This window comes from Nothoprocta perdicaria, unplaced genomic scaffold (genome assembly GCF_003342845.1).
Source record: "Nothoprocta perdicaria isolate Ctin4 unplaced genomic scaffold, notPer1 scaffold_23, whole genome shotgun sequence".
NCBI classification, from domain to species: domain Eukaryota; kingdom Metazoa; phylum Chordata; class Aves; order Tinamiformes; family Tinamidae; genus Nothoprocta; species Nothoprocta perdicaria.
This window is the reverse complement of record NW_020455455.1, coordinates 2,792,714-2,805,408: the sequence shown is the minus strand read 5'-3', so window position 1 is coordinate 2,805,408 and position 12,695 is coordinate 2,792,714. Positions and strand designations below refer to the sequence as shown.

At 37.9% G+C, this 12,695-nt stretch overlaps 1 protein-coding gene across 1 annotated transcript in view; it reads left to right on the top strand.

The window, feature by feature from the left end:
* ITGA8 (integrin subunit alpha 8) overlaps nucleotides 1-12,695 on the top strand; it is an 83,821-nt gene that overhangs the window by 35,937 nt on the left and 35,189 nt on the right. The window contains exons 16-20 of the mRNA XM_026039362.1: nucleotides 78-215; nucleotides 918-985; nucleotides 1,892-2,039; nucleotides 6,185-6,277; nucleotides 11,321-11,400. Coding sequence (XP_025895147.1) covers nucleotides 78-215; nucleotides 918-985; nucleotides 1,892-2,039; nucleotides 6,185-6,277; nucleotides 11,321-11,400 — 527 coding nt within the window. The remainder of the gene's footprint in view (nucleotides 1-77; nucleotides 216-917; nucleotides 986-1,891; nucleotides 2,040-6,184; nucleotides 6,278-11,320; nucleotides 11,401-12,695) is intronic.

Below are 12,695 nucleotides of genomic sequence, written 5' to 3'. Positions count from 1 at the left end.
TGATTTTTGATAATTACATACTCAAGTGGAATAAGTATATGAATGCATTGTTTTTATTATGTGATTGTCACCCGCAGGATGAAACAGAATTCAGAGATAAATTATCTCCCATCAACATAAACTTGAATTATAGCTTGGATGAATCCAATTTTGAAGATAACCTTGTTGTAAAGCCAATATTGAACTATTATCAGAAGAGCACAGTTACAGAACAGGTATGAATTTTGCATGCAGCATTTTCTGTATATAGATATGAAAGCATGTAGGAATACGATTTGTGACATCTTCCTTAAAATAGCATAGCATTCCCAGAAATTACAGAAGAATTTAATTAATCCAAGATGTAAATTGAATATAAATATAGAACCAGGCAAGTCTGGCAAGTCTTTAAAGCATTTCCAAAATGTCATTGCTTTCACAATTGTGATTGCTTTCTAGAATATGCAAGCCACATTACTAGGCTGGGAAAGGACCTGAGAGGTTATGATGTTCTGCTAAGGACRTTATTTACAGTCTCAAATAGTCTCTAGCACTGCTCGCGCTAGGAGGAGGTTATAGATATAACCAGTTCACCAGGGCAATGCTAGTGGCATTTATGCCAGGGACTTTGAAACATTTGTTAAATGTATTATAAATTTATTTGCAACAATACCCCAGTGATAGAACAAGGGACAATGGGTGTAAGTTGAAGCACAGGCAGTTCCATCTCCATGTGAGGAGGAACTTCTTTCCTGTGAGGGTGACAGAGCCCTGGCACAGGCTGCCCAGGGAGGCTGTGGAGTCTCCTTCTCTGGAGATCTTCCAAACCYGCCTGGATGCCGCYCTGTGCCCCGTGCTCTGGGTGTCCCTGCTGGAGCATTAGAGGATCTCTAGAAGCCCCTTCCAACCTCAACCATTCTGTGATTCTCTGAATACAGGCTTACATCCTAGTAGACTGTGGAGAGGACAACTTGTGCATCCCTGACTTGCAACTTTCTGCTATGCCGTAAGTTTAATTAAATAAGTGATAGTATGTAGTACAAAATTCGGACACTGCCTTAACGGAATGAAATGTGCAGAGCTCCATTCAGTTGTTGGCAATATCCTTTCCTGTCAGCCTTGCCTGATTTCCAGATTTTAATTACTGCCTCCAGTTCTTCTAAAAGCAAGAAATGTGGAAGCCCTGGCTTACAAAATATATCTATGCCACGCACATTCACAGTGTTTAACAGTAATCATAGAAAATATAGTTTAGAAACGCTTGTTAGAAATGTTTCTAGTTCTACAGATGCCAACAGATAATATAAATTGTTGTTGCAAGAAACTTTTTGCTTTATTACTTTCAGTGAGTATGAACTTGGGACAGAATTCTTTTGAATTCATTTTACAGTGCAATAAAACAGAATTTTAGAGCATGGCAACAGTTCTTCCTGTAGAGGGAGAAATGTGCCAAACAGGAACCTCTGGCAATTATCTGACTCCATGGGAAAGGGAAGGGGACAGAGATCTTGTGTCATTGCTCACTGTGCAACAGGCATGAAGGGAAAGTTGAAATGCTGAAAACTTCATGTCCTCCAGAAAGTAACTGATGGAGCAGTTAAGTTCCTCCACTAGATACTTCTCTCTAGGTAGAAAGTAGTCAGGCTCTGAAATTTCACACAACTAACTTTGTTAGTTCTGTGGTAGCCTATTTCCAGTGTCTGTTTTGTGTATTTTCTCTGAGCTCTTTCCTTCCCAGGTGCATGTCTGCTTCTTACTGGAGTCATATTTTTGTGAAAAACTTTTACTTTGATGTTCACAAAACATTTTCTAGAACAGATGCTACGCGAGTAAATTGGATATCTGGTTTATTCGTGCTTAAAGTTTAATTGTGTATTTTTTTAACTCCTGACAAGTAGTATGTTCTATATAGAGATAAAGATCAGCTCATAATAGGGGAAGAAAACTACATCATGCTCATAGTAAACCCAAGGAACGATGGAGAAGGAGCCTATGAAGCTGAGCTACATATAAAGATTCCACCAGAAGCTGATTATACTGGGGTTGAACGCAACAACAAGGTAAATGAAAATCAAAATGTTAGTGACAATAAATCCGAAGTGAGAGCAAGGTTAACCTGCATAGGATATGCCAGCTGAAAGCAGCTAGTAGATAGCTGGTAAGGGTGATGGAGATGAGGCACTTAGGGATATGGTTTAACAGGCATGGTGTTGAAGGGCTGGACTCGATGATCTTGAAGGTCTTTTCCAACCATAATGATTCTCTGATTGAGTGCTTCCAACCTTCAGTTTCCTGGTACCAGCTCTTGGCCATGGTTAATGAGCCCRCTGAATTCCACTCACTAGGACATCTCTGTCCTAATATGATGTACTCCCAGTATCTCAGATTTTTTTCCATTATTAAGAGTGTTCTGGTATCCAGCATCCTGGATAATTGAATATTAACTGCACTATAAAACTTAAAAAAAAATGATTTCATTTTTACCCAATTATTTTGTCTTAGGGATAGACCAGATAAGCAATTATAATGTAAAGTGTGCCAGTATTCACAGAAGGACACAGAAGACTAAAGCCCAGCCAAGCTGAACTGAACTTGCAGTGTTTCTTCTTGGAGTTTGTTTGCTTTTTTAAGAGCGAAGATGAAACACTATCCTGCAAACAAGCAGAGTGTTCAAGTATTCTCTTTTGGACAACAAATCTGAATCACCTCATCTGCACATAAATCTCCCAGTCTGTTGCAACATGAACTTTCTTTCTTCCTGGAGTTTTCAGAAGGGCCTCAAGGGTGAGAGTGGGAGAAAGAAAGTTAATTTCCTTCCTAAAGACAAATGTTTTTAATGAAGTTGAAAGTAGCTCACAAAGTATTTTCTTTTTCTCCTTCTGTAATTAAATTTATTAAGGGACTTTTAACCCAATCCAGAAAAAAAAAGAAAGAAAAAAAAAAGAATGAAGTTATTGGAGATGATAACACAGAAATGATCTGGAACTCCACTTCTCTAGCACATCTGTATGCACAAAACAAATAAGTAAAAATACCCACCCCTTCCTATCCTCCATATTTCTTTTGTACTTTTAGCACAGTTTCTGATGGTATTCTGACTGTGAGATGTAAGAGAATTTATCACACTGGATGAAYGTCTGTTGATCTATAAAGCATGGACCATAGATAAAAAATTGAGGCATGGACCATAGAAAAAAAATAATGTTCTTTTGTCACCTTTAGAGGAGGCTAAATTTGACTTCTTACTTTTGCATTTATGCAGTACACTGCCAGTGAGCTATGTCTSAGTCTTCCAGAAATGCCCCTTATTTAATACAGTTATTTCAGTGAGCAGATGGATTGTGATGTTATGATCTTGAAACTCCTTAACCAAGGGTTTCATTGACTGTCGCTGTATCAGTGTTTACAGTCCTCTCTGTAGTTACAAATGAGGTATTATAGACTTCCTAGTATTAAGACAGAAGTGATAGTCACCTCAGAGCCAGCAGAGCTAAAAGACGCTGAAGGCTGAGCGAATGAAATGTAACAAGCCACAAAAATCACTTGTTACGCTTCTGATGCAACCAGGAAAAAAATTAGTCCATTATGCATTATCTCAAAATAATTATACAGGATCTTATGCTTCTTTATTGTTAAGCTGGATTTARTCTCACTAATAGAGAAAAATAATTATCCCTTAAATACTTCCCATCAAACATGAGTTTTTGTGTTCATAAGTGTGTCCTCACATATCCATGGCCAGCAATAGATGCAGACACAGTRTATACTTATATTGTAGGTACCTTCTTGAACTATGCACTAATCCTTATCCAGTGAAAGAGCTTCCCATATCGAACACATCAGTTCTCAAACTCCCATGGAGTAATTACTGAAGTAAATCAGGCAAATACTTAAGCCTTGATAGGTATTTGTTCCATACCAAAGCAATTAATGTATTTTGATATGACTGCTCAAGGTGAGGACTGTTGATCTGTTGAAAGTCACAACCACACTGACTTTGCAATGGGTAGATAAACTCTGATCACTAACCCCACGCTTTTCTGAACTATAGTGTGATACTCTTGTAAAATAGGAAAACATCCTGCAACCTTCTCATCTTACCTGAAAATTGATGTTTTAAGTACAAAKTTGCTGGCTAGATGGGTCATTACATGAGCTTCTTGCAGACAAATGCTAGTTCTTCTTTCATCAGTTAGATGAGAAACTAGATTCTAGCACCTCGTAATCAAGATACCTAATCTACCTACTTTTACTCAGAAAAATAAGGTTGAAAGGTGTTGCTCAAGGAAATGAGGTATTTTRCTCTGTAACCTGTGGTGCTTAACTATTCTGGCATCAATTAGTAATCATCATTAGGGCAATCAGAAAAAAATTTAGGTTTGTAGGTTGCCTCGATAACTTGCAGCATCCAATCAATTTCTAGTGAAAATGCACCCCTAGAAACACGCGTTAATTGTTGGAGTTTTGCTGCTGCTCAAAACTGCCTAGAAGTTCTTATGCTGCTATAAAAATGTAAGTTGCTGCCAGTGGCAGTTAGAAGGATTTTGTGAGAAAACCCTCCATTTGGCCGAGTTACACGTAAAATTAATGATAATGACAGTTCTGGGTGTGTAAGTCTCTTTCCTCCAGCTTGCTTCCTKCCTGCTTTTATTTTCCTGTTTAGTATTTAACCACCCCAAAGTGGTGATCAGTCGGRAAAAAAAGCAAGAATCTTAGTCTTGAAAGAATTCTCTCCCAGCTGACCCTCTGTAATGTTTTTTTGCTGCACAAATCGGCTTTTCTAATGCTGTCCACATAGATATAGTGTCATTAACCATTTTCAGTCTGAGACTACAGCTTCTAAATTGTCTGCAACCTTGTTGCAAAACTCATCCATTTGTTCAGTCTTTAAGGGACGAAGAAATGTGTTATAAAGGCAAATTACTTTGCACTAATGATGCAGCATTTATAAAGAAATTGCAGAGTATSAAATATAGATGAATGTCTGTTTTTTTAACTTACAGATAGCAATTTCAACCAAAAAAAAAACTCATCAAGAAAACTATAAACCCACAAGTCAATCTAAAATGAACATTTTTTWAAAAAAGTTAGGTTTAAAATGTGTTAATAACCTTTCTTCTCCCATGAGTTGCTTCCTACCTCAATCAACCAGCTGGAAAGAGTGTAAAATCCCCCCACTCCCTGACAGAGAGGAGCTTGGAGTGGCCATTAATTCCCTGGGCATGCTRTGTAACAAATGTTATTTCCTCCTATCAAGTTGTTCAGGTGTCACTGTTCGATGAGGGGTGTACTGAGAGCTTGCTTCTCATGGGCTTCTTCCACAACATGCTCTATCTTTGCATTTATTCTTGGGCCAAGATAAGATCAGCATGTTTACAGTGKCTTTTGCAGTTGACGAGTGAGTTGGTAGTCAGTGGTTTGGAAATTCCCCAAGTCTTTCCTACAAACACTGTGACCTCACATGTTTTGATTAATCTGTGAGAACCACAGAGGAGAGCTTCGTAGCAACAGATCTATATGCCTGTTGCTTTTGCAAAGCCACKTTACAGCCTTGCATATATGCAAGTATTTTCCCTTACTGAATAGGCCAGGGATGAAAACAACAGAACATCTTGTTGGTTCGTGGCCCTCCTCTCTTCCACTGTGTGAGAGCTCTTCCTCCCTCTGCACACTCTCTTTTGTATGCAGATGACACAGCTAGCAATAAGGACTGAAAGGCAGAAAGGAAAAAGAACCAACAACACATTTTACATTAAGAGAGATATAATAATATGCCTCTAATTAATAATCCCTTCATTATTATATCTCATTACAGAGACATTCAGTGACATTTTAGACTTTTAGACTTCTTTTTAGACTTCTCTGATTACTGAGAAACCCATTTCCTTCTCTCAGTTTTACCTACTCTCTTTTACTTCATCACATCACTGTGGTTATAGGAATTATTCATGACAACAAAGCAGCATGTTAAAACTAGAAATAGAGCGATCTCAACGTGACTCTTACAGTAGTGGAATATTTTCCCATTTGCTATTCCTTGGCATCACTTTTCTCTCTTTGATGATAACCAATTATATGTTCGGATAGTGCACTGAGCAGGTGTCTAGAATCAAAAGAGATGTCACGGTCAAAAAGGCATCGTTTTCCCGACGGGATGCATTTCCCTGTGATCTCTGCCCTCAGTGTTGGTGTCCTTTTGTTGCAGGCACTGCGTGTGTTGAGCTGTGATTACAAGATGGAAAATGAAACGAGAATGGTGGTTTGTGATCTTGGGAACCCCATGGTGGCTGGAGCAAATGTAAGGGAAAACCAGAGGCATTTTGCTGATTTTTATCTAGTTGACTTTTAGAAGGGAGCAAATGGAAAACAATTAACAGAATGTGCCGCAATAAGCATTACCTAAAACATTTTATTTACTTGGACTAGAAACTGTTGCAATAAGAGACAGCACTATATTTCTGAAAAAAAAACTATTAATCTGGTGTTTTAAAAGATTAATGATGTTAGAGCCTGATTTTTATTTTACTATCGCTTCAAAGAAAATGTTGCCACAAGATTTGCAGTAGTATAATGAGGTGGAAATCCCAATCCATAATTTGTGTGTGTTCATTTCTGCTTTTTAGTGGTTTTTTTTTTCTGTTTAAGGTAGCAAATGACTGCTTCTTTAATCCAGTTCTCATGTTCTATCAAGTTTTTATCTATCATTATGAGTTTAAATCATGATTTACATCAGCAAAAATGAGAATGGAGTCAAGTTTTACTTCAGACTATTGATAACATTTTAGAATTTTTCTGGGACAAATAAGTAGCTTCCCTAATAAAAAAGAAATAGTCAAACGTATGAACATATACGGGCAATAAACAGTAGCTTTTATTTGAAAATCGTTACTGTTTGCATTTCATACTGAATGCTGTGGACAGTAAGTTTGAAGGTGGAAGCATAAACTTTTTTGTTGAGACAGACCTTGCACAAAAATGGGAAACTAGATATAGGAGTCAATGAGTGTAGAAAAGAGAACTAAACATTTTTGTTTTTTTCTTCCTAAAATGGAAGAGTTACTGTAAGCATTTCTGGAGAATGAAGTTTCATAATGAAATGATGGGACGCACCAATGGTCTGAGGCACTACACAAACTCAAAATCAGGGTAGATAATTCCTCTTGCAATAAAATTAGCAAAGTCATATATCTACTGACTTATCTAATGGTTAATTTCATGGTAGAAGCAACTTATTAAGGAACAGATAAAAATGGACAAGTATTGCAAATGATTGGGAGAGGGTGGTAGGGAGAACGTAAAGCCCCATGCATTTGGGAAAGAAGGAAGAAAAACACAGAAATGTCAACACCAGATGCACTGATATCATATGTCAAGCTAAGCAGATTGGCATTTGCTTTGTGGTGTGCATATTGCCATAAGCAAAGGCAGTGGTCTCCGGAGCTGCGTGTGGAKGTGCAAGACTACAGTCCTGTGTCGACCCCCAGCCCTGTCTCCACACCATCCCTGACCCAAACTGGTAGCAGTGTGAGGACTTGGGGAATGCCATTAAGTGGCCACTTAGGTGGTACTGCTCTCATCTGTCTCCCAATGAGTTCTCACATCATAACTAATCCTATTTTTCTTCAGAATCAGGTCTTGGGCTTCCATAAAAGCACAGTTATCGAGTATACCTAAGAAAATACTTCATGCTGAGACACTTGGAAGAAGCAGTATAAAACAAAGGAGTTTATAACATGTTCAAGAGTATTCTGGCTTGTAACAAAAGATTCCAGTGCTTGAATATAAAGGCTTATGAAGATAGGGCATCACAAAGCCAGGTGCAAAAATGTTTCATAGAGAATAGAGAGTGAAAACTTAAAGCGTAAGTTTATCTTTGAAACCAGTTCTCCTGGATAGTTAGTGAAGGTGAAAGAATTTCAGCATTTTCAGTCCAAACCTATTTATGATGCCAAACAAAATTCCAAATAGTGAAATACCAACTCTTTCTACAAATTGCATAAATCATGAAAGGCTGCTCTGATCCATTTCCAATTTTGCAAAACAATTCTGCGCTGGCAGCAGATCAGTTATTCGCTCAGAAAGGGACTCTATGGAAGTTGTGAGGGAATGGAAAGGGAAGGTTAAGTCAAAATCAAACATTGCTAAAATTCTTAACTATTGAGGTCATTGTAATGTCTTTTCAGCACCCTGAATCCCTAGAGTTCTGTAAGGTTTAAGACTAGTTTCTGAGTTTGAGGCTTATGTCAGGAATTAGTGATGTATCCCATGGGATATTACTGCTTCAATGGACTACAGAATTATCTGCCACTTCACATCCTCAAAATGCATTATTATCAGCAAAATTGCTAGATCTCTGGCTTTTTGAAAATCCTTGGCCATGAAATCATTGCCCACAACAGTAAGTAACCTTTTTAGTAATTATATCTGTGTTACAGAAAAGAAAAATAAAAAGAAATGGAAAAGAAAATCACATGATTGTATGGCCCAGAATGCAAACCAGCTCTCTGTGATACCATTTCACAGACAAGCCGGAAAGATGCTCAAATTACTTATCCATGGCATCAAAATGGATCAGACTGGCAAAGATCCTGTATCCAATGGCTACTGGTGCTGTCTGTTGAACAGTCTTAGCAAGTCAGATGTTTTACTAGAAATTCTAGTATTAGAAATTCAGTAATGGGATTGCTCTTCTTGCAGTCTCATTCTTGGCAACAAGGGAGGTCAAGGATTGCATGAACTTTGGAAAAGACTGGAAATAGGATTAAATGACTGTGAGGCTTCGAAGATACTGCATTTTTTCTTGATATGTACCAACTTCATTTTTCAGGACCTGAGGGTGCATCTTCCATATACGCTGTAAAATATGTCAAAAATAAATAAAAAAAAAGGAATATTAGCCATCTTTCAGCATACTCTTCAGTGGTGATGAACATAAGATCAAATTAAGAGACTATCAGTAGTAAATGTCATGTATTTCAAAAAGTGTTGTTTCTAACATGGCAAATAACATACTTTCCACAAAACTAACTTCACCTTGAAAATATAATTAAAATTAAACTAGTTGATAAGATGAACCTCTTACTAAAATAGTGAGGTCTGGTGATCACTAGACCAAACTTGCTACAATCTCAATCAAATTCAGCTCCTTTGACCTCAGTGGGTTTTCAGCAAGCCTGGGTGAGCACCCTTGCCCCTTTATTGGTAGCATTGTTGAGGGCTACTTGATCTTAAGGAAGTCTATGACCACACAAAAGCAACATCTGCAGCTCATTAGAGCCCTACAGTAGGAGTGTGTTTCAGTGTTAAATAAGGAATTAAGCCTGAGATATCAGGGAGGCAGTCTGTGTCTGCTTTATTTGATCTAATAAAAAGTTTATTTGATGCACTGATTTTTTTTTTCTGCTAGAATTGGAAACAAATTTATACAATAAAACATTAAGAGAAATCCTGAATTTCCTATTTCAAATTTTTTCTCTCAGAGAATACAAAGAAAAAAAATCATTACATGCTTTTTAAATGTGAGTGAAGTATGAAGACATTTGTTAAAATCATCTCCAAAAAGTGGTCATAATATTAGCTTACATCTTTATTCCAGCATCTGTTACATTTCTGATTAGTTTAAGGATTATTATATTTTCACCTTAAAAAAAATTACTTCCAGAAAGAAAGATTAGCTATAGTTACAATACTAAAATGCTCAGAATATGAAGAATTGAACTTGACATTTTTTAGGCTGATAATATTGCCTTCAGTATAGGAAGTAGCTGAAGCGCCTTAGCTAGCTCTAATTCTGCAAATGGATTAAGAATCAGTGATCCATCACAGCAAATCAAGAAAGAGGGAAAAATAATTGAAGATTTTTTCAAAAATTAACAAAGGCTTGAAAATGAAAGATTGCTCAAACAACCAATAAAACTCCCTCTACAAGCAGTGTAAATACAGAGGAAAATCCTTCCTCTTGATGCCTTCTCATGGTCCCTGATAGAAGACTGTACATTATTGTGTCCTGCTTTGCTGCTGCTGACACTATCCCAAGCATGCCAAGAAAAGCATGCCAGGCAAATTCTTTTTATTTTTTTTTCCAGAGAAGCACATTCAAAAAAGAAAGCTTTGGGAGTGTAAGAGACTGAAGTATTGACATAATTGAAGCCCTGAGGTCCTCATTTCCTAATGCCATTGAATTACTCAGGATGATTGTTCCCCCACATATATGTTAACATCTTTTAAAAGAGGAAAGTATAATGTGCAAGTTCTCTGGCAGGAATTTCAGGCAATACAGGGGGCAGAGCGAAGTCATGCAAGATTACAGGTTGTATACTTCGCTGTCAATTTCAATGCAAAATTCAGAATTCAGAAATTGCCAAATTTAAAACATGTGCAGTTGAAAGCGAGCAATTAAGAGGATTAATTTAAACATCAGGGTGCAATTTTATTAATTTAATGTGGAGGACAGATGGCTTCTGCCCCTCCTCCCCTACCACTTGCATACCAAGGCTGTATCAGTGTCCAGTGAGAGGGTTGTAGAGACCCCATCATATATTTCTCTATATCCAGTGAGTAGCCCTGGAATTCTGTTCTGTTTTCTGAATTACCCTGTTCTGCTTTATTCCACATCTCTCTTGCAAAGCAAATGGAAGTTACCAGAGTAGGGGAATCTCAGACTCTGATGATTTGAAGTCTTCTCCTCTCCCGTAACCACGAGGTGCACTGGTTTAGTTTGGCAGATTACCAGTTCACACTTCTCCTTCAYGGGTCGGAAGCTGCACACTGTGGCAAATGGAACTGCAAGTATAACTTTGAGGTCGTATTCCTCTTAACTGAACTATGACTCTAAGGAACGGCAGTGAAAAAATAAATTAAAGCATCAAGCTTCTTCTAATATAGTCTCTAAAGAAAAATAGGCAATCAGTCAGCCCCATGGCACCTAAAACATGCAACTCTCATGTCAGTTATAGACAGGGAGGCAAGGTCAACCAAGGGAGCAGGAAGCCCTGAAGGCGTGGATGAAGGCAGGCAAGGATGGGGGCAGGGAAGAGCAGTGCAGACAGCTATTATTTCTTTTGGTTTCTCAATATAAAGTAATGAAGAAGAGCCCACGGTTGTGTTCTCGTGTTCTCAGATGTGTGCTTCTCTTTTCCTCTAAATCGTTTCTCTCTCAGTCAAGTTTTCCATCTGGTATTTTCTCCTGAGGGTGACTAAATGATATTATTAAATACTGAGTTAAAAAAATAACAGTATCTTACACAAGTCCATGAAGTGCAACATTAAGGTTAACCAGTACTGCTTTCTTGGTATGGAAGGACTTACCATTTTTGGTAAATGATTGTTTTGTTTCCTTCAGTTTTCTACAGGCATCCGATTTTCTGTTCAGCATTTTGAAAATGACGATTTCAACATCAGTTTTGAGCTTCAAATAAAAAGGTTAGATGATTTATCAAGAATATGGCTATTTGAATTCCAAATTGCTGCCAATAGGTGAATTTAATTTGTAAGAAATTCACTGTAACTCTTCAATGTCAGTAGTTATTTCATGGACTTTCCTGTGGTAGCTTTCTTCAGGAGGATGGCAGAATTGGGATTTAGAGTTCTGCTGATTGCCTGCAGCTAAATAAACCATAGGATGATGGTGAGGATTTTGCTTCTTTAAAGTTCAGGTTAACTGATTTGGTCAGTGTTCTGAGTTTTTTCCATAGATTTGCCGAATTTGCCCTTGGTTCTCCACTTYAGGATAAACGAACAATGATCCATTTGTAACAGGGTACTGTATTTAAAAACACATGATGCTTTGAAGAGAAATATGCCACCTCTCCACACCAAGGTAGAAAACGAAAGGAGGGCAGTTAATGCTGCTCCACAATTCTCCCTTTTTGAGTTAACTTCAAAAAAATATTGTCAATGTTTTTTTCTGTGTATACTTTTAGAAAGATATACTCTTGATATATTTTTGAACTTACTGAAAATAGCTTCTTGAATATTTGAAAATGTTTCTTGAAAGTGCAAAAATTTTATAGGGGATCAAGTTAAAGATACTGACATGAAGAAAGAAAACTGTTTGTTTCAATTCAGTGAATCTTTGTCATTTTTCCATTMGTTTGTTCTACATTTGCAGAGGCAAAATACTACTGCCAGGGAATTTTCTTGTAATTTATGTTGGGCAGTTCCGTAGGGACAAAAAGGCTGCAGGRCTCTCCAGAGGAGGGTGGCTGAGTGAGGGTAGTGGCAAGAGCAAACASGAGACCTTTCCAGTGGATGGCAGCGCTTCTGCTACGCCTGTGCTCATTCAGTATGCAGTAGTGCTCCTCTTGGGGCCCTTCTTGCCCCACACACAGAGCTAATTGCTCGTGTCTGGCCTTTAATGAGGGCCTTGATCAGGGCTAACTGTAGTAAACAGCTGGGACTTTTAAGTCCTGTCCTCAGAATATAGCTCTGGAAGGAAGAGACATGCAGAAAGGCTCATAAATTAGGGAAGGACAGTAGACACACACAGCAGTTGGCACTCTGCAAAAGTCAGAGTTGGCACTCTGCAAAAGTGTATAACTTTATTTTAGGTCCACCATCTATACCATTGTCCACCAAGACAACCAATGTAGCTGTGAGACTGAAAGGTGCATTAGAAGCTCTCCTGAGCACTCTGTTCATGTTATGAGGTTGGGGAGGTTCAGAGCTTCATGTGTAAATCTTTCTACCTAACAAGAGTTGGGGGTAGTTAGCCTCAG